The following is a 26,815-nucleotide window of genomic DNA, read 5'->3' as shown; positions in this document are numbered from 1 at the left end:
GGCCTGTGACAGTTCCGGTACTCATTGCACCCCTGGTAGTGAATGGTACCCAAAAGAGAACATAGGAGATATACTTACAGCAAGGCACTTGGAATGCACTTTCCCTCCCCACCATGGCTTCTGCATGGCTGCTGCATAAAGGCTCCTCAGTTTGACTGTATTGAACTAGAGAGGACTAAAAAGTAACAAATATTACTGGCACATACATTTTATAGTTGAGAGACCCATTTATTAAAACTTCTAAGAGCTGAATTTTCCCCATCAATTATCTGAAACCCAGTGTATCCGAGCTAGCATGAGTCTAAATAGCAGCATAGCTGCAGTATCATGGCTAGTAGCAGCAGAGGCACAGCTTAGTTGTGCCATGTATGTACCCAACAGTTTCACGTGGGTTTGTGCTCAGCACCCTATGCCATGCCTCTGCTGCCACTACGCATGCCACTGTGGCTACACTGCCATCAAGCTAGTGCAAGCGTATGTACAGGAGCAGAGGAATTACACTCCCAGCCAGGGCCGCCCAGAGGGGGTGGCAATTTGCCCCGGGCCCCGCAGTCTGACGGGCCCCGGCCCGCGCTGGCCGGCTGTCTCCAGAAGCAGCTCTTAAGCAGCAGTCTCTCTGGGAAGCAGCAGCTGTTGCTGCTGCTAGGCAACCAGAGACGCTGACTGCTCTGCTCATGACCAGAGGCAGGCTGAGTGCAGGTCAGGAGGGGGGGGAGGGAGAGAGGCTGCAAGCCATACGCCTTTCTTCTCCCGTCCCCTCCCCCCAGCACTCACTCACCTGGAGGGAGGAGACAGTACCGAGCTTCTGGTCCAGTGGGAGACAGCAATAATCTCTGCAGTGCCCTCACTCACTCATCTGAAGAGCTGCTGGGACTTCCAACTGTGAGTGTTTGACCCTGTGATTCCCCCTAGGTTTGTAATATTGGGGTGGTGTTGTGGTTTTCAGGGTGTTGCTGTTTGAGGGTGAGTTTGTGCCTGCCTGGGTCTGTTTCAGAACTAAAGTTGGGATCATGTAATGTAACCCAGGAAAAAAGCCCCCGGTCTGCAATATGGCATGGCAGGCTGAGACTTTTATCTGCTCCCATCTCCTGCAGAAGGGAAACTGAGGCACGGCATGATCTAATTCCTTTCCAAATTTATTGGAAAGAAGGGGACTGGGCTCCTATCCAAACCAGTTCCCTTCCCATCACTCTGTTTTCCCTGCACCCTGCTGGCAAGACCGCTGTAGGGGCATACATTTCAATTAAACTATGGCTCTTCATTTGCCTGCAACAATAAAATAGACTGGCTTGCTGGGGGGGGAGTGGTCGCAAAACAGGGGTGAATTTAGCAGAGGTTGAGGGTTGTGATGAACTGGACTGTTCTTAATGTTTGCTCTGAATACTGTGTTGGGCCTCAGTGTCCCTAGGCACGTTCTTGAGTATCTAGGGTGGTGGATAAGGGTGTGTGATAATTGCTGCAGAGAAAGGGCCCGTCAGTGCACTAATGCCTGGCACCTGTCTCCTAGCAACTGATGCCTGGGGCCCTCCTCTGCAAAGGTGCCAAACCTGAGCTGTTGGAGAAAGGATGCAGGTGACTCCGCTCTGCCCGGGAAGGAGCTGAGCAAAGAGAGGCGGTGGAGGGGTTAGTGTGGAGCTTGCTGCGGGACGAGGGTGAAGTGCAGACCTAGGGTCTGGCTCACTGCCCCCAGAAGGACCCGGCCGAGGGTCCGGTTTGCTGTTTCTACAAAGCTGTTTTAGACCATGTTCCTGATCATCGAATAAACTCTGTTTTACTGGCTGGCTAAGAGTCACGTCTGACTGCCAAAGTGGAGGTGCAGAACCCTGTGGTTCCCAGGACCCGCCTGGGTGGCTCGCTGTGGGAAGCACATGGAGGGGCAGAGGATGCTGAATACTCCAAGGAGAGACCCAGGTAGTGAGAGACGTGTGAGTTCTTGCCCTGAAGGAGTCTGTCCAAGAGAGGAGCCTCAAAGTCGCTGACTGGCTTGCTGGGGAGCAGTTCCACGAGCATCGCCGGGACTCCGTGACAGGGTCACTTGGAAATCCCACCTGATGCAGCCACACAGAATCACTAGCAGGCTGGGAGAGGCCAGGGTGGAAGGCAGGTGCGCCTGGGGTGAGGGCACATGCTCTCAGTCTGGGCTCTGGGATGGACTAGGCTGGGTGGTGGGTTCAGTCTAGTTGCCAGCCTGCTGTCTCACTGGGGCCCGAGCCCCGTGCCCGACAGAGAACTGCACCCCAGACTCTGTCCGCAGCTGCAGCCTAGGCAAAGGCTCTTGTCTGGGGGCTGGCTTGCAGCTCCTCTTCCAGGGTTGCAGCTGTCTGGAGGTGCGCTCTTCCACACCTTCCTCATTCACACGCTCATTCATCAATAGGGCAATTGATTAGCGAAGTGGAGAAAGATCCATTCTAGTTCTAGCAATGAGACATTTCTTTTACCTTAATTATACTACCTTGGGCCGCACTATAACATTTACCAGGTTCAATACAAAGTCATGTAAAAGTTATATCAAAAGTGCAATGCAGAGATTTACTAAACGACTGATGATTGCTGTGTGCAGTAATATAGTGACCCCTGGTCTTTGAATTGAGTTATATACTCGGGGGTGGGTCAGCGGCAAGTCGGGGGCGAGCGGGTGGGTAAGTGGCGGTGGACAAAGAGGCAAGCAGTGAGCCAGCAGGGGCTCTAGGGGCAGGCATAGAGGTTTCTGGCAGGGGAGGGAGAAAGTGAAAGGAGTGATTGTGGGGGGGACTGACTAGGAGGACGCAGCAAGTCAGTGAGGACTAGGGGTGAAGAGGGTGTGATGGTGGGGCCGAGTGGTGGGGAGGGGGTGGGTCCTATTTTACTGCTTCTGATCGGTCACCCATTTGTGCAGGTTTCAAGGTAGCGGCCAGGTTGTCTGTATCTGCAAAAAAACAGAGTACTTGTGACACTTAGAGACTAACAAATTTATTTCACATAAGCTTTCATGGGCTACAGCCCACTTCTTTCGCATTGCATAGAAATGAAATTTCTTTTGCCTATTGGTGCTGTTTTTTTCCCCCCGCAAACCTCTCTTTGGCCACAGCTGTTTCGTCAGGGTGCGCTGAGGAAGGAGGGCTGTTTTCTGCAAGGCGGGCGCGCTGGGACGGGCGGGGGCAGTGTTCCACAGGGCCGGGCGTGCTAGGGGGAATGAAGGGGCATATAATAAATAAAGGCCTAAAACTTCCGGAAGCTTATACTCACTCTATCTTTAAAAAGCAAGCTTGCAAATTAAGTTCCAACTTGTGGTCAATTAAAGCATTAATGAACGATATATATTTTATTACTTTACTAAGGTACCAGAGCCCAAGCAGACTAAAAAGACCTTGTGCTGGGTGCTGTAAAAACATAATTGACATGTCTGTAAATGAGTCTCAATCCTGGAAAAAGAAGAACACAAATAAATGTCCAGTAAGCTCTCCGTTTTACGGGCCTACAGGCAGACCGAAGGTTCATGGTACGCCTTACTTCAGGGGTTCACACATAACCCATTTTACTTGGGTTCTGTGCAGCGTAGCCCTTCAGTTGTCCCTGCGTCTGGCTTGTTGTAAGGTACAAGCTGACTTTAGGGTGCCTGAACTTCTTCGTAAGGCTCAGCGATCCATGAGGTGGGGATGAGGAATTCCTCTTCTGGCCTCCTCTAACCGCTTTAATGCAACTTGCCTCCTTTCAGGCTGTCCTCCTATCATGTGTGACTGGCATGACGCGATACCTTTAGTACACAAAGCTCTCCAGCCCTTCCCTACAGTGAGGGGCTTAGCCTCTGGCACGTGTGGTCTCTAGCTCAAAAGCTTACAGTTTAGTCCTACTCTTGCACTGAGCTCTGATGAAGTCAAACCCCATGCTTATGTAGAGTGCTGTTGACATTCAAACTGCAGATGCTTACTGGAGAAAAATTCTTAAAATTGTATTTTTTGTTCCGAATGTCTGGAAAAAAAGACAGATGGACTTGCCTGCAATGGCTTCTTCATACTAGTTATAGTAACAATGGGTTTCAAGTTTATTTCTTTGTTTCCTACACCCCTCTAAGTGGGTGAACAGAATAGATTTACATCTATTCTGCATTGTGGGTTTTCTCTACCACTGTCCAAATTACAAACCTTAAATAGTTCTGTCCCTATGATGAACTTACAGGAATATTGTTGCCTATCTTTGAGCTTTATTATGCTTACATTATTTATGCTTACATATATTATTTATTATTATGCAGTATATTTCAAATAGGAGTTCTTTTTTACAAGGTGTAGAAGTTTGGTGCAGGGGCTAGTTAGGTAAGATGAGCCTTGATGGTGGTGCAGGGATCTGGCAGTGAGAATGGTGCCCTCCGCTTCTCCTGAAGGAAGAGAGAAAAGAATGAAAAGGTCCTGCTTCAGGATTAAGAAGTCATGTTAAATTTATCTTTTCCATTTCCTTTTTGACACAAGACATTGAGATTGTGCTCGTACTGCAGCTTACCTCTCGCTGTTGTAAAAATGCGTAGAGTATTACAGTGGCCAGAGATCAGTATAGATGATTATGGCATGCAAAATTATCTGGCGGATATAAGATGAGTTAAGATACTTGCTTTTATCTTTCATTATATTTTCCCATGTAATCCTTTTTAAATGTTTTTTTTTTTTAACAACAAAAGGATGTTGAAGGCAGGATAGCTGTTAGACGTCCACCTTTGACTCTGGTTATTGTTAATAATATTTTTGTAATTGTCTGTTTACCAATTGTTACATATTTCTGACTACCAGATCCCTTCACTGGCGGCCAGTAAGATCAATGCAAGTGTCTTAGGCAATTAAACTAAGAACTGTCCAAGCACAATAGACATCACTGGTCCAATATCCAAATCTGAAGTCTGCATGATCTAAAACTAATCTGGCTGCTGAGACCATGGCTGAACTGACATGGCTTGATTCCAGTCATGAATTGCCAAGACTAAAAGTTGTCCTGCACTCACTACATTCACTTCCTGTCTCTCAGTATTTACTAGAAGGAATCCAAAAGAATCGGGCTGTCCCAGTAAGAGGGGTGGGAAATCCTTTGCCTCTGTTTCTGAAATGGCCAAGATGAAATGTATCACCAACCTGGAAGCCTTCTATGTTTAGAGTGGTTCAGGGATTTCCTACACACACCCCCTACACCTCACCAACATTTCCCCAAACACCCCTCCACCCAGAGTTTGTGTGAATTAATTATGTGCAATGTGCCAATTTAGTGATTGTTTGGAATTTGAATGAAATGAGACATTAATACATACTTTAAAAGCATATAAAGTGATGATAAATACATGTATCTGAAAGTAAATAATAGATTGAAAAGTATGAACATAGACTAGCTTCTTATACATCTTTTGTTTTATGACAATGCCAGTGCATTCATTTTGGTTGACGTGGCAAGTTAGATTTGTAAGCAAAGTCTCAAATGAGCTCTCCCTGACAGCAAGTGAATGAGCTGGGATGGGGGAAAGTTCAGGACCAGATTTTATTTACATATCAACTAATCTACCTAGGTATCCAGCAAACAGATCTGTGTTGCCCAAGTGATAGATTTTGGCTGGGGTTGGGTTACAAATCTTTGAATGCCAGGGGTGAGGGAGGTGCGAATGAAATGTTGTTCTTATGTTACAAGTAAAAGCAATAGAACTCGTAATTAGCCTGTGCTGATTGAGAGCATCAAGGAGAGGGTGGGGACAGGTGTTAATTGCTTTTGCTGGTCTGCCTGAGTCACAGGTACTATTTGACCTGCCCCTTTCCACTGTTTAAAGACAGAGCTGATTACGCTCCATAGATAGTCTTTTGTTTTGTTAAGTGACCACTGAAATCACTGATAATCAGGTCTAAGTGGCAGGGCCGCCGAGAGGGGGGGCAAGTGGGGCAATTTTCCCCAGGCCCCACAGGGGCCTCACGAGAATATAGTATTCTATAGTATTGCAACTTTTTTTATGGAAGGGGCCCCCGGAACTGCTTTGCCCCAGGCCCCCTGAATCCTCTGGGCGGCCCTGCTCCCAGCTCATAGTGTAGATGAAGCCACAGATATACCCACATTTTCTACATGAGAAAAGTTTTCACCAGCAGATGTCTCTGTTCCTGCAGTGACAGCTGGATTTTAATGAAACTGACCGTGTACTCTACTTTTAATTAGGTTTTCAGTTAAGAAGAAAAAATCCCCCCCGAAAAATAACAGAACCCAGTTCAAACATCAGTAATGTACCCATTCATGTAGTGAAGCTGTAGATGATTCTAAAAAAACATATGAAGTATCTTCTAAATTATGTCGGTATTGATCTAAAAAATGCTAGCAGTTGAATGTAAAGTTATGAAACTGTTTGCTCACGCAAATCAGTTGTATTTATTCTGAAGGTGTATTTTTTTATCTTTGTTACTAGGCTTCATTTCTTTTTGAAAGATGATGAGGAAAACAACCAGTTCATCCTGGATCTTGCTGTTTATAGGTCAGAATTTATTATCCTGATATCTGGGAGCAATTGTCATTGCTGTCATACACTGATATGCAGTATTCAAAATTCACCCTTCCCCACACACTGGGACTTTGTGAAGGGAACAAAGCAAGGGGGGAATGGGAGGAATAGAATCCACCCCCAAACCTGTGGGCAGGTGATGGGGTCCTTCATATCTTGAATAGCCATTGTCCTGTAGGCTCCTTTTATAGGCGTTCTATATTGTTGGATCCACGAAAGCACAGTTCCAATGGTCCTTTCCTGAGTCCACAACAGGGGTTCCTTCAGCACCAACCTATTTAGAGTTATGCAAAATCCCCCCTGCCTTCCTCACCCGCCCCGAAAAACCCCTACTCTTTAGCTCTTCTGTTCATGATCGCTTCCCTCTCCACTGCAGTGGAAGAATTTTGGTCCATGTGAGCACCCAGTAGAGTGAAGCTTGTGCAGTTATTGGTTATACAACGTGAACCAAGATATCTTCTAGGAATTATTTTGAGGAAGTTCTATGGTCTGTGTTATATAGGAGGTCAGACTAGATGATCAAATGATCACAATGGTCCCTCCTGGCCTTGGACTCTATAAAACACTCTTGTTGTATTGGAGGACTTTTCCCCCTTATACTCTGGTGTTTCTGAATGATCAGAATATGACTTTTTTTTTTTTAAGTTGTGGAAACGCTGTTCAAGTGTTGACGACAATAAGACTTTGAAACTGGTATGTAATAGTATATGCTCTTCAGTGAGGATTACAAACGTCACAAAATTGGAAAAAGTTAGCCAAGAAGTAAAGAAGTTATAATAGAAGGAAGAAGAGAAAGTGATACATTGTATCTTCAGTGATGGGCTGAAGAGTGTATAGATTGCTTGGTCAATAGCAGGCGTTAATCAAAGTAGATTCTTTACAACTTACAAACCTTATTCAACAATATTGAAATACAAAAATGCTGCATCTAGTGTTGGTGTAGGCCATTACAGTTCACTGAGTTCCTGAAAATGGAATGTAAAAAGTTATTCTTCATATGGGAGTCAGTGTAGCCTAGTGGATAGAACACTAGACTGGGACTCGAGAGATCTGGGTTGTATTGTGAGCTTGCCTACTGGCTTGCTGGGTGACTTTGGGCATGTCACTTCACCTCCCAATGCCTCAGTTTCCCAGTCTGTAAAATTGGGATAATTATTTTAACCTTGCATGGTGACAGGTTTCAGAGTGGTAGCCGTGTTAGTCTGTGTCAGCAAAACAATGAGAAGTACTTGTGGCACCTTATAGAATAACACATTTATTTGGGCATAAGCTTTCATGGGCTAAAACCCACTTCATCAGTTGCATGGACTGGAAAATACAGTAGGAAGATATATATAACAGTACATGAAAAGATGGGAGCTGCCTTACCTAGTGTGGGGTCAGTTTTTTGTCCTGTTGATAGTAGCACACTTTAATTGAATTGTCTCATTAGAACAAATATTGTTTATTATTCGTATTGCTATAACAATCCAATGTCTAAATAATAATCTGGGCCCCACAGTGCTGGCCACTGTAAAAACACAGTCCCAGTCCCAAAGAGCTTAAATTCTAAGATTCTCTCTAGGGCTGTTGATTAATCGCAGTTAACTCATGCGATTAACTCAAATAAATTAATTGCAATTAAAAATTAATCATGATTAATTGCAGTTTTAATCATACTTTTAAACAACAGAATACCAATTGAAAGTTATTAAATATTTTGGATGTTTTTCTACATTTTCAAATATTTGATTTCAATTTACAACATAGAATACAAAATATATAGTGCTCACTTTATATTATTATTTTTATTAAAATATTTGCACTGTAAAAATGATAAACAAAAGAAATAGTATTTTTTAATTCACTTCATACAAATAGTGTAGTGCAATCTCTATCGTGAAAGTGCAACTTACAAATGTAGATTTTTTTTTTTAACTCAAAAACAAAAGAATGTAAAATTTTAGTGCCTACAAGTCCACTCAGTTCTACTTCTTGTTCAGCCAATCGCTAAGAGAAACAACTTTGTTTACATTTACGGGAGATAATGCTGCCCGCTTCATATTTACAATATCACCTGAAAATGAGAACGGGTGTTAGCATGGCACTGTTGTAGTTCACGTCGTAAGATATTTACATGCCAGATGCCTAAAGATTCATATGCGTCTTCATGCTTCATCCATTGTTCCAGAGGACAAGCTTCTATGCTGATGATGCTCGTTAAAAATATAACGTGTTAATTAAATTTGTGACTGAACTCCTTGGGGGAGAATTGTATGTCTCCTTCTCTGTTTTACCTGAATTCTACCATGTATTTTATGTTATGGCAGTCTCAAATGACCACAAGCACATGTTGTTCGATTTAAGAACATTTTCATTGCAGATTTGACAAAATGCAAAGAAAGTACCAATGTGAGATTTCTAAAGATAGCTACAGCATTCAACCCAAGGTTTAAGAATCTGAAGTGCCTTCCAAAATCTGAGAGGGATGAGATGTGGAGCATGCTTTTAGAAGTCTTAAAAGAGCAACACTCCTATGCAGAAACTACAGAACCCGAACCACCAAATAAGAAAAAAATCAACCTTCTGCTGATGGCATCTGACTCAGATAATGAAAATGAACATGCGTCAGTCCATACTGCTTTGGATCATTATCAAGCGGAACCTGTTGTCAGCATGGACATATGTCTTCTGAAATGGTGGTTGAGTTATGAAGGGACATATGAATCTTTAGCGCATCTGGCACGTAAATATCTTGCAACACTGGCTATAACATTGCAGTATGAATGCCTGTTCTCACTTTCAGGTGACACTGTAAATGAGAAGCGGACAGCATTATCTCCTGCAAATGTAAACAAACTTGTTTGTCTAAGCGATTGGTAGAACAAGAAGTAGGACTGAGTGGACTTGTAGGCTCTAAAGTTTTACACTGGTTTATTTTTAAATGCGGGGGGGTTTTGCTACATAACTCTACATTTGTAAGTTCAATTTCATGGTAAAGTGATTGCAGTACAGTACTTGTACTAGGTAAATTGAAAAATACTATTTTCTTTTTTATAGTGCAAATATTTGTAATAAAAATAAATAAAAAGTGAGCACTGTACACCTTGTATTCTGTGTTGTAATTGAAATCAACACACTTGAAAATGTAGAAAACATCCAAAAATGGGGGGAGGTATAGCTCAGTGGTTTGAGCATTGGCCTGCTAAACCCTGGGTTCTGAGTTCAGTCCTTGAGAGGACCATTTAGGGATCTGGGGCAAAAATTGATCCTGCTAGTGAAGGCAGGGAGCTGGACTCAATGACCTTTCAAGGTCCCTTCCAGTTCTAGGAGATTGGTATGCCTCCAATTATTATTATTATTTTATTATAAAAATATTTAAATGGTATTCTGTTATTGTTTAACAGAGTGATTAATTGTGCGATTAATCATGCTTAATTTTTAATCACGCAATTAATCACAATTAATTTTTTTAATTGCTTGACAGCCCTAATTCTCTCACATAACTTAATTACATTAGAGTAATCAAATGGAATTTTTTCAAATTGCAAACCCATAATTAATGAGTTGCATAGTCTTAACTGCTTCCTCCTGAACAATGATAATAACTTACTTAAACTAAATTCACTTTTATTTAATTCTGAAGACATCTGGACAGCTCTCTAATTGATGTTGATGTCCAGCCAACTTACCTCCGTGTAATGGTGAAGGATAAGGTTTGTATTTTCTTATTACTTTCATTTAAAATTGAGAATTCCACTTTTCATGTCTGTTGTTACTCATTTTCTGGGTTTACTTTTGGCTACTGTAGGGCCTAAATCTTTTCCCATTGAAATCATGGCAAAGCTCTTACTTAGATCAATAGAAGCAAGACTAGACTCTTAGGAACTTATCCAGTGCTTGGTAAAGTTAATTGGAATCTTGCCATTGAATTCAATGGACACTCAGATCCTCAAAGTTCTATAGGTAGGTAACTACCATTGAAATCAATAAGTTAATTTCAGTGTAACTTAGGCACCTAAGTACCTTTTGAGTATTTGGGCCTTACTGGCTTGTAACGTCACACCAAAAGGGGAAAAAAAAAAAGGCATAGGTCTAACTGATTGGTAACCACATAGGTCTGAATAGAAATCAATAGTGTCATTAGGTTAGGAAATAAACATAAGTTCAAAAGTACTCACAAACCCTTTTTTAAATATATTACTCCAAGTGGTGTGTAACCACACAGAAAAAAGCCACTTACCACACTGATACTATTTGTGACCAAGAAGTGAACTGGGGAGGTATGGACAGTGAAATACATTGAATTCTCCTCACAACTTTTTTATACCATAGTAACTTCACTTCAGTAGAGATACTGCTTGTTTATACCAAGCAGGGCCGGCTCCAGGCACCAGTGCGCCAAGCACGTGCTTGGGTCAGCATGCCACAAGGGGCGCTCTTTCGGTTGCTAGGAGGGCGGCAGGCGGCTCCGGTGGACCTCTCGCAGGCGTCCCTGTGGAGGGTCCGCTGCTCCCGCGGCTCCGGTGGAGCATCCGCAGGCACGTCTGCGGGAGGTCCACTGGAGCCGCAAGACCGGCGGACCCTCTGCAGGGATGCTTGCGGGAGATCCACCGGGGCCGCAGGACTGGTGAGCAGCAGAGCACCCCCTGTGGCGTGCTGCCATGCTTGGGGCAGCAAAATGGTTAGAGCCGGCCCTGATACCAAGTAAAGTGAGACCAGGGCCGGCGCTTCCATTTAGGCACCCTAGGTGGTCGCCTAGAGCACCAGGATTTGGGAGGGTGGCATTTTGCGTCTCTCGGCGGCGGGGGTGTCCTTCCGTGCTCCGGGTCTTCGGCGGCAATTCTGCGGCGGGTCCTTCACTCGCTCCAGGACCTGCCGCTGAAGTGCCCCGAAGACCGGGAGCGCGGAAGGACCCCCCCCGCTGCAGAATTGCCGCCACCGTCCGGGAGCGCAGAAGGACCCCCGCCTAGAGTGCCAAAAACCCTGGCACCGCTCCTGAGTGAGACTAGAATTAGACCTACAATCTGTAATTTACAGAGGACAGAGAGAACTGGAAGTATATTCTGCTGAAAGCCCCTTTTAAGAGACCTTCCATTTTCTGTCATTTTTGGTGATTTGTTTTTCAATTTAAATTGAAAACCAGAATCCCTATTTATAATTATACCAATTGCATAAGCACAAATTTCAAAATTACTTTCTCTGAAATAGATTGTCTTTCTCATTTAATTGCTAGTATAACTCAAACATCATTTCATATCTTTCTTTCTAAGTGTCACTTTTCTATTACAGCAATTCAGGCATGCATATTATATATATTACATACACCTCCCATATAATGTAAATGAAGGTGGTTTAACATACATCAGTTATTTGGATTAGTATTAAAATATAATACATGGTTCAGACCTATCCTACCGTTCAGATCAAAGTATATGTTAATAGTATTTCTGTATGTTTGCTATCTGGATAAAAAAAATATTTTAATACAATATATTCTTTCCTATTTTCCTTTAGCCATTTCAACTTGTGCTTCCTGCAGAGGTGAAGCCAGATAGCAGCTCTGCTAAAAGATCTCAGACAACTGGACATTTAGTTATCAGCATGCCAAAGGTATGTACATTCCTTTGGACAGACACCATACAAAGCTACTTGTATATCAACAGTACTTTGAGAAACATTTATAGATTGTACCTGAAATATGTTACTAACTAATGATATCAGATCAACATTTACTGTCAGAACTCATATATATTAGAAAGAGCTTTATTCTTTCTTTCTTTCACAAAAAATAATCCTATTAGAACTGTTTAACTGTATTATTCATTTAAAGCAAACTGCAGTATTTAGTATTTAAATATTTCGTGAAGAAATTGCACTCCAAACAGAGAAGAATTGTGATAGCTCATGAGAACCAGAAAATTTAAACTGACTATGACTAGACAAGTCTACTTACAACTCTAAAATGAGTGAAATGAGAAAAATACTTTAAAACATATGCATGCTTCACGTATATATGATGCAGACTACGTTACGGCGCAGGTATGCTGGTCCAGCCAAGCTTTTTTTTTTTTTTTTTTTTGACACAGTACTGTTGGGAAGAGGCAGAGGAACTTTTTTGTGCTCCCCTATCCTTTTAGCGTAAATTAGAGCAGGCTTGAAGCTGCTGTGACTTACCATAGCCAGGACTGAAGGATTACTGGAGAACCAGGTGCTCTGGCCATACCCTTTGCATCCTATGACATGCTCTTATGCTGTGCAACCACTGAAAGGTAGTGTTCGAACTGGCTATGCCAGCTGTTCATTGTCCTGGGCATTCCTCTTATGCAAGAGGAATCCCCAGCTGTCCAACTAGGGCAGCTTTCCCTTTCCCTTTGCACCATGATTCATTGCTAAGGAGATACAACTGGGGGATGAGGATCTGGCCCCATATTTTAATTTCTTTCAGTGACCATAAGCTACGGAGGTAGCCATAAGATAGGAACAGTATTTTTTTAAATGTCTTTTATTCTAACACAGTTCTTTTTAAATTTTTATTTCCTTTACTCTAGTTCTGTGTCTTATATCTAGTCTTTTCCCCTCAAGTTGCGCACAATCTGTCCTCCCCTGCCTGGAGAGCCTTTCATTAACTCATATACCGTAGCTCTAACAACAAGCTTGCAACTTCACCAGTAGCTGGAAGTATGCCTATGATTTCACTCCCTTGATCAAGATTCACATCTTGGTAATGTTCAAAATTCATTTAGATGTAAGCCTGCTAAATTTGTGCTTTTCTTAAACTGATTTCTTTGAAACATAGGCTCTGACATTAGGCATCTTTATTGATGCACCTTCTGAATGTTTGTTTGAATGGGATGAATCTTGCATAGATATTCATTTATCCTTTCAATTTTTTAAAATACTAATAGATGCCTATGCTTTCAGTGTCCTTACAATATATTAAAATGTACGGTATCCCAGATAGTCTCTAAATATACTCAAATATCCTGTCTAAAATTACCTGCCAAGAAAACCAGTCCTACATATGCTAAGTGAGTATTCCCTCCTTAGTATCATGATTTGAATTGTATTTACCCTATGGTTAACTTTGTGTTTTAGCTAAGTTATTTAGAAGTGGTGTCGGATTTACTAAGTTCCTTGGTCATTAAGGGTGGAATCCAATCTGCCAGATCACAGCAGAATCATGAAAAACGGGGAAGTCTGCTGAAAAGAGGGTTAGGGAACAGGGAAGCTGCACAACCCCCTCCACATTTCTGTACCATGCTTATACATTTGTCTACTCACAGGGGTGTATGTGTGAGACAAGAGCAGGACATGTTGACCCTTGTTGCCAGTGGGTCCAGAAACTGCATGGATCCACTGGTCTGAAAATGCGTATATGATAGGAGCAGCAGCGTACATTGGCTTCTCCTGCCCATCTCCTGTCCATACTCAGTGACAGATTCCATTCCTCATCCCTAGGCACATGTGGCAAAGCACGCAGCTTGTTTAGCGGAGATGTAGACCATTTTCCAGAATTGCAGGAGTCCTACTGACACTATGGAGACATACCCAATGAAGGTATCTCTGGGCTTCTTCGGGTGTTAAAAAGCATAATTAATAAAGGTTAGCAACATAATGGAGACCACCAACTAGGCTCATTTAGGCTAGTATAGCTGAGATCATCAGCGTTACTTGTGAGTATTCATTTGATAATATCAGGCTTAATGTGCATTCCCAGAGTAAAGATGACTGAGAGCCCATGCAGAGTTCTCTCAGGATGTGTCAGTGATAAGGCAAGCCTAATAATTATCCTGCTATGTTTAACCTTTGTATTCTAGATTTACAGTTCTTCCCAGAAGAAAATGATTTGCATCTAGATAAATGAGTTAGCAAATTTTTGATGTTAGTGAAATTTAAAGAATATTATATAATCTAAATAAATAGGCTTCCTCCCTGTAGGCTTTCTGTAATACTCTGGAAAGGCCAATCACTTCTCAGTAGTGACCTGATCCAAAGCTATTGAAATCAATGAGAATCTCTTCATTGGCTTCAATACGCTTTAAATCAGGCCCCAACACCTTTCAACACTCATCATCCTCCTCCATTCTGTTCATAGCTTTCAGTTCTTTTAAAAGCAAAAATAAATGAGCCTTTGTCTTGCTCCTCTGTGACATTAGTGTAACTCAGATTTTGGAGAGAATAAATTCCACGTGAAGTAAAAAAAAACAAAAACATTTCATGTTTCCAGTCACATTGCTGTTAATTCTGAGAATTAATATCCTTGCTTTTCTTTGTAGCAAGGATAATAGTTTTCAGCATATTTTCAGCTGGTACTTAGCAGTTCCTTTTCTAGATTACTCTGAACAATGTTATTAAAATAGCTCTCTTTCTATTCTCTTGCAAAGTCCTCTGGCTGTCTGAATAGTCCAAATAATAGCAATAGCAATGAACAGAAATCTCCTTTTGCAGAATCTGTTGATCAAGTATAGTAGTTACAAATTATTTTGTATATGGTTATTTAAAAACATCATATTTTTCTTCAAGTTATTGTACACATATATTCCACAACTGGTGCACATGTGCCACATGCATGCAAGATTGGATTCTTTTTGAATAACAGTGCCCATTTGGGGCCATGCCTTTGTTCTGAACACTCACTCGTCATAGCTGAGGGCATAGAGGGCCGAGTGGCTGGACTTCCCTCCATGTCTTTCTTACCACCCGTGTCAGTGACACAGACCCCCTACAGAGTCCACATCTCTGCCCAATGTGTGATTGTTTGTATTTTCTCTGGTTGTTAGGCGTGTTCCATAGTAAAGTTAGTTTAGCTTAGTTAAGCTAATTGGCCGAAAAGAAGACAAGCTCTTCAACTTTGGGAGTGCCTTTTGTACTCGACCCTGGTGGACATGGCAGAGTCGAAAGCCTTAGCATTCAAATCCTGTCTCTCCTGTGAGGCAACTATTCCCATTGACGATGAATGCTCAGAGTGCCTCTTCTCTCTCAGTGAAGCACATATTCCAGATAAGTGCTTGATATGTTGTTTTTTCAAAGAGGGCACAAAAAGTGAGGGAATCCTGCCTAAAATTCTTCCACTTGAAGAGATCTGTGAGGGCATCCTCTGAGCCCAAGGGGAAAAAGACTGACAAACAGTACCTGACTGTCTCTGTGAGTACTTTGGTAAACCATGAGTCCACTCTGATCTTCAGGGCTCATTTGTCATCAAGAGAATCACACCTGTCTCAACACTATCTTCTAAGAAGAGAGAGAAGAAAAATCACTTCTCCTAGGGTGACCATCCACTTCAAGTACACCCGAAGATATCAGTCAGAACATGCCCAGACTCATGCATCATCTGGCCTCCTGCAACTATGTGAAGTAGTTTACCCTATTTTATTTATGCTGCATGCACGGGTGGTTGAGATCAGTGTTTCTACCCAAAAGACACCACATAGACATGATGATTGCAGTTCTACATGAAGTCCTCTCTTAGTTGAACTGCTAAAAGGATACTCTACACATGTGCAGTGGAGTACCATTCTCCGCACCCCTACCTACCAAGCTGTTGGTGACAGTCACTTCCTCTCTCAAATGGGGAACTCATCTAGACTACCTTCTGAATCAAGGCCTGTGCTCCTCCCAGGAGGTACATCTCCACATAAGTTCCTGGAACTCAGAGCCATTTGATTATGATGCACATTGTATCAGCCCATGCTTCAAGGACCTGCAGCAGATGTTGAAATACACCCCGCTGGCCCACACCCTGAGAGCCTAGAGCTACAAGGTCCAGATCCACACCCTGGCCGTGAGAGTCTTGGGTGCATGGGACCCCCACAACAAACTGGTGCAGAGAGCATGCAGAGTAGGTTGGCGCTACGCCCGCCTCATGAGACAACTCATGGTGTCTAACACCATCAGGTGGTCCAGAGACATCACTGAGTACAGCACGAGACACCGTCAGTACTAGAATGAGTAAATGAGACTGCCGGTCAGGAAAATAACCCACTTCCTTCCCTGATGAACCAAGGGATGCACCCCATCCATGTACCTATTTGCTACACCAATACTGACTTGAACTCTAAATACATTCAATGGGTGGCATACCCAAGATCATTTATCCACTGATGCTTTAAAAACTCCCGCACCCCAATCTGCGTCTATGCTGGTTATACACTAAGTTTGTATCTTGTGAACCTTGTAACCAATTGTGGCAGAGTGGTCACCCCGCCATGCCTTGAAGGGTTTAAAGCAGCACAGGGAGAGGGCTAAGAAGGAAAAATCTGGGCTGTTTGGGGAAAACAGCCACAGCTGTAGCCTGTGTAATTAGGACCAAGCTTATAAGAGGGCATTGGGCCAGAAGGAACAGAGAGTCTCTCTCTAGCAGTGGAGAGGGAAGGGCCTGGCTGCCTGGAAGCTGAGTGAGTACCAAGACTGGAGCAGGGCTGGGGGAAGGCCAGAGGAGCTGGGGGGCTCTGGCCTAGAAACCCCCGAGACTGCAGGCCTTGTTAAAGGCCAGAAAAGGGTACCATGGGGCAGGTCTGGGGGAAGGCCCGAGGAGCCGGGGAGCTCCGACCTAGAAACCAGGGGCGGCTTCAGGCACCAGCTAAGGAAGCAGGTGCTTGGGGTGGCACTCCGTCCACTATTGGGGCGGCCCATCCAGGTCTTTGGCGGGAATTCGGTGGCGGGTCCCTCAGTCCCTCTCTTCCTCTTTGAGCTGCTGCTGAAGAGGAAGAGAGGGAGTCAAGGACCCGCCACCGAAGAATGGAGTAGCATGATTGAGTTGCCGCCGAAGTGACACCGATCGGCTTTTCTTTTTTTACCACTCGGGGCAGCAGAAAACCTGGAGCTGGCCCTGCTACAAACTCCCCAGGCTGCAGGCCTTGTTAAAGGCCAAAGAAGGTACTGGGGTTGCAGAGGGCAGCCCAAGGGCAGGCAGAGGCAGCAGGTCCAAACCCCACCTTGCTGGTGATGAATGGCCATTACAGACTGTAGTCTGCCCCAGTGAATGGGGGCTAGATGGTGACTGGCAGTAGCCACTGAGGCGGGGTGGGGATAGGGGGTAGCGGAGACCCAGATCTGTGGGGATACTGCCAGGGGGCAGCCCCTAACGTAAAGAGGCACCGAGGTCCAGGAGGGACACGGGGGCCAGAGGCAGGGAGGGACACCGGCCCTCAGAGGGCGCTCCGGAGGCTGGCGAGCTAATTCCCTGGACAACCAGCAGGAGGTACTGAGCTGGTGAGTCATCGCCCCGCTACACCAATACTTGTAATCGCTCATAACTCAAGCCTGACCCCAGATGTACAGTACCTTCTCTCTTCACTTGTGTAAATTTGATTTTAAACATTAGCTTTAATACATCTACAAGCAGGGAGGGTGTGGACATCACCACTCTGCCAATAAGCAGTTTGTCTATGGAAATAGTACATTCGTCATAGTGGCTCTGCGTCTCTCAGGCTTACAAAACGCCCTAGCTGACAAACTCAGCAGGCAATGCTCAGACAATGACAAGTGTCCTCCAGAATATCTTTTGCAAGTGAGTATCCAAGAATAAACTTATTTGCCATGAACGAGAACAGCAAGTGTCAGATGTTCTGCTACTGAGAGGGTCCAGCCTAGGCTCACTGTTGGATGACTTCCTCATTCCTTAGGCATCAGACTTCATGTATGCGTACCCACCTATTCCACTAATACTGAGGGTCCTGAGGAAGGTCAGACATGGTGCAGCATGATGATACTGGTAGCTCCTGCATAACCCACACAGTTTTGATATTCAGACATGATGAATCTGTCAACACAGCACCCAGCCACACTTCCAGAGCCACCTGTTGTGATAATGCAGAGCAGAGGCCAGATTCTGTACCTGGTTGCTGGCTGGCTGGTGTCCATGGGCAGATCCTGCTCCATGAATGTCTATATCCATTCTTGTTTGTACTAGAAAAGATTCCACTAGACTGACTTGTGTAGCAAAATAGGAAAAGTTCTCTATTTGGGAACACAAAAACACATGCTCCCACTAGAAACCTTAATACCAGCTAGTTTGGATTAAAGCCTTAAAGCATTTGAGACTTTTCATCCATTCCAGAAGAGTCCAGTCCACTTGGCAGCTATTTGTGCTCATCCTCTTCCTATTGAAGATCACACAGTCTTCTCACACCCAACAGTTGCTACATCTCTCAATTGTCTAATTCATGTCTTTCTTCCAATAGGAGAGACTCCACCCTTCTGGAACTTCAACACTGTGTTATTGGCATTCATATCAGCCATCTTTTGATCCTATGCCAACCTGTTCTTTATGTCATCTGCCTATAAAACCAACCCTCTTACTGGATATCTCTTCAACCCAAAGAATAGAAGAGACCCAAACCCTCATGGCAGAACCTCCTTGTACAGTATTCCGGAAGGAGAAGTTGACACAAAAGCCTCACCTGAAGTTCTTGCCTAAAGTTGTCTCTGACTTTTTCACCTGAATCAAGACATCCATCTGCCAGTTTTCTTTCCCAAGCCTCATCCTCGTCAAGGGGAGGTGAAGCTACACACATTAGATGTTGTCCAGTCCTTTTACTATCTGGACAGGACAAAACCATTCAGGAGTTCCTTAGTCTGTTTCTGGCCTTTGCTGAGAGGATGCAAGGTCAGTCAATATCTACCCAAAGACTATCTAAATGAGTTTCTGACTGATTCAGAACTTGTTATGTAATAGTTCACTTGGAACCATCGTAGATTAGAACCCACTTTACTAGAGCTCAAACAGCCTCTGCAGCTTCCTAAGGGGCACACCACGTTAGAGATTTGTAGAGCACCTACCTGGAGTTCAAGTCATACCTTCACCCAGCACTACTTATTTGGAGGTGGCTCCAAATCTAATGTTCAGTTTGGCAGAGCTGTCTTTATTCCCAGTAGATCCTAAGCGCTCCCCTCCAGACAGAGGTCACTGCTTGTGAGGCACCAGAAATGGAAATACACGTGGGCAATCACTCAAAGAAAAAATGGGTTACTTACTCTACAGTAACTGTAGTTCTTGTAGAGCTGCGTTGTCCACATTTATTCCATGACATGCCCTCCTTCTCTGCTCTTATAAAGCCTATATCATCTGGATTCTATTCTAGTGAATAAATTGGAGGATAATTGCAGCTACTCCATCCTTTATTCCCTTGGCTACAGGGAGTGAGAGGGAAACTCAGGGCACAGGTGTGGCCTCAAAAGAAACTCCTATTCAAAAAGAATCAGATCTTGGAGTGCATGTACACCTGAAGTAAAATAAATGTAAAGACCACATCTCAAAGAGCCACAGTTACTACAGAGTAAGTAACTATTCTTTGCAACTAACATGGTACTAAAGAAGACTTATTATATGGATGTTTTATAATAATTTTACGGAGGTAAAATTGGTTATAATTTTCTTGTGCATGTATGTTGCACTGCATAACACTGCATGAAGTGTATTTTATTATGAGTAAACTTTAAAATCCAACAGAGGAACCACAGCCTAAGGTAAAAAATCATAAAAGTGAACAAATTCACATTCTCACATCAGTTATTTTTTAAGGCACTCATACGACAATAATGAGGTAATGTAAATACCTAGATGAAATGTTTATAATGGTTCAGATCCTATTATTAAAAGCTCAAGACAGTCTGAAAAATATTACATAAAATGTTCATGTTTCCACTGTTCTTTATTTAAAAGATTGTTTAAATGCTTTTGCACATAAATCCCAGGATATGTTGTGACAGCTGTGGTTATGTATTTATTCCAGGTTCAAGAAATAATTAGGGCTAACCGAAAAACACCCACTTTGGTCGAACCTTCTGACAGCAACAAACTGCAGACAAATATAAAACGGTAACTTTGTTTTTTCTTTCTTTACAGCCTATACTTCTTTTTGCACATGAGTTATTTACTCGTCAGACTATTGCTGCCCAATGAGTATATAATCGTTTAAAGTACGAAAATATTGATTTGTACAAAGTAAAACTTTACATAAAAGCTTTAGACAAATGGCCTGTCCAGTGCTGTTTGTAAAGTCATCTGTTCCAAGAGCAGAGCCAAAAAAGCACTTATTACTACAGAGCAGTTGTGTTCCATCCACTGTCATTCAGACTATTAAGCTAGAATGCAGTAAAACCAAAATATTTTCTCAAGAACTGCCGCTATAGATCCTCTACTCTGTGCAGCACAAGACCTAGAACCACCTCGAAAGCAATGACTTTTGGGACTATATCACAAATCCAAATGATCAGTGGAAAATTCTGTAGGCGCTACAGTTGACCTACTGCACCAATCACCACTTTTTTTTCCCCCTCCATCACCATAGGCAGTGCATCATACCAGCCCATTCTATGTTGTAATAAAAGCAGTGTTTGGTAACAGTTTAAAAGTTTGTTTTTAAGATGAAAAACAACTTGTTAGTGTGTAGTACATGTTGTTTTGAGTTTGATTCGCTATTGCTTGGTTTCATTCTGGTCTAACATCTGGATAAAAAGTCTAGGTGTAAATAGGATGTGTGTCATGGACCTGCACACCCAGGTTTCTGAATAGTCTAAGGTAGGGGCATTCCCTATGATGATCTCAATCTAATTTTGCACTGCATTTACCCCTTGACCTGTATTTCTGCTGATAATGGGGGAAACCTTTAGTACTCAACTATCCTTCTTTTGTTCAAGTTATCTCAACGGAATGAACTCCATCCCAGTCTGGGACAGCTGTGTTCTAGAAGCCAGTGCCTTTACCTAGAAACCCAAGGGTTCAAATCTACTAGCAGAACCATATTACAGAGCTTCTGTTCTAAATGCTTATGAAAAAGAGGCAGCATGGATCCTGGGCACTCTTTTTGACCCCAGCATATAGAACCAGTGGCCAAATAGTACTGTAAGGGCAATGATATTTTAATCATCAAGTAGTAGTGGTGAGGCACAGCTGCAAAGGCACATCTTTTTTTGCATTACATGCATAATGAGTGGATGATAGAATCATTACAGAGAAGCTAAATGTGTCTAGACATTCCTTGTGAGCTCCAAGCAATGCACTTAGTGATCAGGCAATAGTGTGGCAGTGGCTAGAACAATCTGTTAGCATTGATGACTGAATACTTCTAAAAGCAGCAAAGAATCCTGTGGCACCTTATAGACTAACAGATGATGAAGTGGGTATTCACCCACGAAAGCTCATGCTCCAAAACGTCTGTTAGTCTATAAGGTGCCACAGGATTCTTTGCTGCTTTTACAGATCCAGACTAACACGGCTACCCCTCTGATACTTGAGTACTTCTAATCTCTTTCAGGAGGTCCATACCAACATATATTGGACTTTCCTTTTTAGAAGCAATAGATCTTTTCAGCAGAAAGACAAATGAGACCCTAGAGATACTCAAGGAGACCAGTCAAGTTTCTTCTTCAGGAAGAAATATACCATCCTTCTTTAGATACCTGCTAGCACAGTCATCTCAGTTGCAAGTGTATCAAACCAATCTTCCTAAGCACCATGTGAGCTTTCAACATGTGGCTGATCGTCTTTAGCTCCTTTGGTTCCACCTGCATAGTAGAGCATTAAACAACAATTATAGTGGACATCCCTGAGGGCCTGCACTAAATCTGGGTACAGCCATTCTTTATTTGGAAACCATCTTTCTTTTTTCCTCACAGCATTAAGTGAAAGAAGGTTCGTACGTGGTATGGCAAGGAGGCAAATTTTGGGGCCTTTCTATAATTTCTGATACCTGATAATCCAAAGATACTCCATGTCACAAGGATAACAAGTTGTGCCCACAAAAAGGGAATCTGGGGCCCAATCCAATTGAAAATATTCTCCTAAATGCCCACAATACTTTTTGTAAACGTGCCTTTTCTGAGTGCAGATATTGATTTACTTTGTTGGAAGCAAACTAAACATTTACAGTCAAAACAGAAATGGGAAAGAGATACTTTGAATGTACAGAGCTTATCAAGAAAAGAAAAGGTTTTGACCCCTGTGGCTGACAAGTAGCTAACTAGCCAGACGTTAAAGAAATCCTGAATAGCTGTCTCTTAGATTACAGGAGAGCATTCATTACAACAATTACACTTGAGGGTTACAGAACTCTTAGCTAAATTCTTCCTCACACCTACAGTCTGCTAGACCACAGTGTTTGAAAAACTCTTTAACTCTGCTGTCTTGATTACATGATAATATGATCATCACTTCTGCTATCTATCCAAGTTCTATTCTGAGATTTTATACAAAACAATTATTTTTAAAGGGAAAGTAACATTTTCAGCAATTAGAGAGTCAGCTTTTCCTTTCTGGTGGAAGGAGTCAGAGGATCAGGTTGGAGGTAAGGCAAAAATAATTAACTCCTCTTCCCCACAAAAAAACACCTTTGAACATACCAGCATGCACACTCTTGAATCTCCTTCAATAGCCCACAGGAGGATTTATTTAGGTTGTTTCTGCTGAAATTCAGGAAAATCCTGGGACTGTTTCTATTGGACTTTGGGTCAGTAACATTTTGCTTTTAAACATCCAAAAACCTTAATCTGGGGCCATGTTTGACATGATACCATCTCTTTAATCAGAAGAGCAGATTGGGTAGGGGAAACCATAAAATGCTGCTTCAGCACAAGAATTCCAGGGGGCAGAAAGCTTTGCAGATGGGGCCTCATAGTAGCAGAGGAGCTGTGCACCACCAGCCACTTACTGAGTATTTGGAGAGGTGTTTTTCAGCCCAAGTATGCTTGTTCCAGCTTCAACTGTGGAATGGTAAAGACTCCTAGAGCTGTTCCAGGGCCTCTAAACAACAGGGTTACTGTTACAAAGTGATTATTACCAGGTACATGAACGTAGACTCCTAGAGCACCAGGCGGGCGGAGTGGGGCAAGCCCCTGCACCCCGACCATGCTCCCCAGCTGCAGCACCAGGCAGCAGAGCAGAGCAAGCCCCTATGCCCTGACCCCACTCCCTGACTGGAGCACCTGCCCAAGCGGGGCAAGCCCCCATGCCCCGACCCCACTCCCTGGCTGGAAGAAGAATCAGTCACAAATTACTGGGAAAGGGTTAGAGTTGTGGTTTTTTGTTGTTGTGTTTTTTGGTTTTTTTTTCAGGGCATCCCCTGCTCCCTCTAGGCCTCCCACACAGAATGTAGACGTAGTTCTTCTTTAAATATGAAGTTATAATAGGAATTAATTTACATCACATATCTTCTGAACATTCTCAGATGATTAATCCATAAAACAGTCTTCTTCTTAACCAGTATGCTCCAGTCCACTGATGTTTATTCAAAGGAAGAGATTTATTTCTATGCACGTCTACAAATTAGCTGTTTAATTGAATGAATTAATTTTTTAAATGCTAGGTCTAAAGTAGAAGAACACTTAATCTCTGCTGATGGAGTGATAATGATATCAATGTGTTCATTAAGAAAACAACAAATTATGCTAAGCATTATTTCAAAAACATGGATTGAATGAATGTATTATGCATTCTAGTTTTTACTGTGCTTTGAACAATTGTTTTCTATAAAGTTCCAACACCCCACAAAAATCGTTAAGAACCATATTGTCAAAAATAATAAGCAACAGACATACACAGAACACTCAGTGTAAACATAATGTATTTTCTTACGAAAAAAAGATTCTGCTCATTTCTGCTTTCCAGGGAGAGTCTAATTAGGGAATTATTATGAGAATATTAAATAGTTAAAGTGAAATGACTGAGCTAAATATGACCAGAAAAGAAACCTATTGTGATAAAAAAAAAAAAAAAACTGTGCTACCTCAGCAGCCAGCAAATTGTACTAATTGATAAGTCATTTTTAGGTGTAAAATAAATTACAGATACAAAAGTTTTTCTTTGAGTAGAGTCCCTATGGGTGCTCCACTGTAGGTGTAAGAAGTGTGTCTCTCTTGCAGCGAGGCTATCTCTGTCACAGACACACAGTCATGGTGCATTCGTTGCCTCAGAGAAGGACACATTCCTCAAAAGTGCATTCTCTGCCAGCAGCATAGACCTTAGTTTCACAAAGACAGAGAGCTTAGACAGAAGATTATATTCATGGAGGCAGCTCTCAGACTTTCTCTGGACTCATGCCAAGAGTTTTCATGCAGCCATGAGTCTTCCCCACAGCCCTCGTGGGATGAAGAAATCAGCCGCTGACCCTTCTCACGTCAAAAAGTAGTGGGAAGTCCCTGCCACGAGCTAGCTGTAAACAATCCCCAGCATGTTCTATATTCTCAGTACCATCAGCACCAAGACAGACCAAGCCTGGTACCCACGGCTCAAGGAAGATTATAGTGGCAGGTATCCAGTGGACTATGGTGCCCACAGACCCAATGGACACAGGCACCAAGTCAATGACAGCTAAGGAAAAGGACAGGAGCAAACACTCCAAGGAACCACCAGTATGCAGTGTCCCATTGGTACCAACGTCTCTTCCGGTACCTGAACAGCCAGTGTGGACAAGATCTCCGTCCCCCCAGCATTGCCAGTGGCACTGAGTCAGTTAGCACCACCAGATCTCCAGCACTCAAGGGACCTCTGTGTAACCGATATACCAGAATCTCCTTTCCTCGGTCCGGGACGTCCGCATCCGAGTCTCCACCCAGCACAGGAGTCTTTCCTGCTTCCTTGCCAGGCTCACCCACTCTCCAGTTAAGACTCTGATAGTGAACTAGAGTACTCCTCCCAAGCAGCTCTATGGTGCCTGATTCCAGCAGGGCACCTGGGCATATCTTCATATGGCCCTAATGCTGCTGTTCTGGTATGGCCATCCATGGGCACCACCTCCAGACTCCATGCTATACTAGGACCTCTGGCCTGCATACTGCACCCATACCTCTCAGGCTTCTAGTCCCACCCAGGAGTCCATAAGACACATTTCCTCAGCCCTGGCAACCAGGGCTTTAGAGTCCCTAGAAGGAATCTTGGAGAAGTGTAAGGGCGATGTTCAGGAGGATGCAAACCCAAAAACTATATCCTCCTCTACCCCAGATGAGGCTGTCATGCCACTTCTACCATCCCTGGTGGATGATTTTTTGTCTGTTGCAGGACCTCACAAAGAGAGTGCCTGACTGTCTCCAGATACCTCTGGAGTAAGTCAAGGACATGCACCACAAGCTCCTCGATATCCTCCACTCATCTTCCTCTTCAAAAGTAGCCCTCTCTATGAATGAAGCCCATCTTGACCCTGCAAGACAATATGGCAGTCCTCAGCATCAGTCACACTGACTTACAAGCGAGCAGACGAAAAGTATTATGTCCTGGTGAGAGAAACAGGGTTTCTCTTCTCCCACCCTCCACCCAACTCCATCATGGTGGATGCTGTCAATTCTCGTAGCCATTAACACCACATGAGGTCCACTCCCTCTGATAGGTGCTGGAAGCATCTGGACCTATTTGGCAGGAGGGCATACTCCTTGGCCACGTTTCAGTTTCAAATCGTCAACTACCAAGCACTTCTGTGAAATACCATTACATGAATTACTCGAAATGGAACAACTTTATTGAGCAGCTGCCTGAGACACATCGTGAACAATTTAAGGCCATCATCCAAGAAGGGCAGCTAGTAGCAAAGACAAATGCTACAGTCTGCCCTCAACATGGCTGATATTGAAGCCAGAGCCACCTCCATGGCAGTGGTGATGGGACATGCCTCTTGGCTCCACTGTCAGGTTGCCCAAAGGAGGTGCAGGCAACCGTCAAAGATCTTCTTCCCTTTGAGGGTACTAAGCTGTTTGCAGAGAAAACTGATGTCTCTCTTCATACTTTGAAGGATTCTCAGGCCACTCGTCATTCGCTGGGGATCTACGGGAAAAAAGAGAAAATTTAGTCTAAGCCCCACACTTTGCAATATTCAACTCAACAATAATACAAGCTACAGAGAGAGAACTAAATTCTCCAGACAAACTGTCTGGTCAGCAATTCTCCTTGTCCCAGCCTTCCACATCTAAACACTAGTTTTGACGTGTTGGTTGAGGTGCTGATAGACCACTCCCCACAACTGCTACAACTGGCCATCGTTACCCACCCATTTGACCACTGTCTGGCAGTGTTTTGCAGCACCTGGGAGCATATTACATCTGTCGTAGCTTCCTACTCAGATTTGAACCTTAGCGTTCATAAACTGAGAAGCTAGCATGAACCCTCTAAGCTTAATTACCAGCTTAGATCTGATATCGCTGCCACCAGCCAAGGATTTCCAAGGCTTGGCTCCCTCTGGTCTCCCAAAACCTTCTCTGGGGGACCCCAAGACACAAAGGGAAATAACCCCCCTCCCCTTGTCTTCTCTTTACTTCCTCCCCAGGCTTCCCCTCCGTGGGTTATCCTGGAAGATTACTGTACTTAAACTCCTTGAATTACAAAACAGAGAGGGCAATTTACCTTCCCCCCTCCTTCTT

The 26,815-nt window shown here is 43.3% G+C and overlaps 1 protein-coding gene across 1 annotated transcript in view; it reads left to right on the top strand.

Annotated features, from left to right (window-relative positions):
* DNAAF11 (dynein axonemal assembly factor 11) overlaps positions 1 to 26,815 on the top strand; it is an 80,396-nt gene that overhangs the window by 51,684 nt on the left and 1,897 nt on the right. Inside the window, exons 7-10 of the mRNA XM_032795046.1 lie at positions 6,398 to 6,463; positions 10,116 to 10,185; positions 11,987 to 12,082; positions 20,206 to 20,291. Coding sequence (XP_032650937.1) covers positions 6,398 to 6,463; positions 10,116 to 10,185; positions 11,987 to 12,082; positions 20,206 to 20,291 — 318 coding nt within the window. The remainder of the gene's footprint in view (positions 1 to 6,397; positions 6,464 to 10,115; positions 10,186 to 11,986; positions 12,083 to 20,205; positions 20,292 to 26,815) is intronic.

This window comes from Chelonoidis abingdonii, chromosome 2 (genome assembly GCF_003597395.2).
Source record: "Chelonoidis abingdonii isolate Lonesome George chromosome 2, CheloAbing_2.0, whole genome shotgun sequence".
Lineage (NCBI taxonomy): Eukaryota > Metazoa > Chordata > Testudines > Testudinidae > Chelonoidis > Chelonoidis abingdonii.
This window is presented reverse-complemented; position numbering and strand designations above follow the sequence as displayed.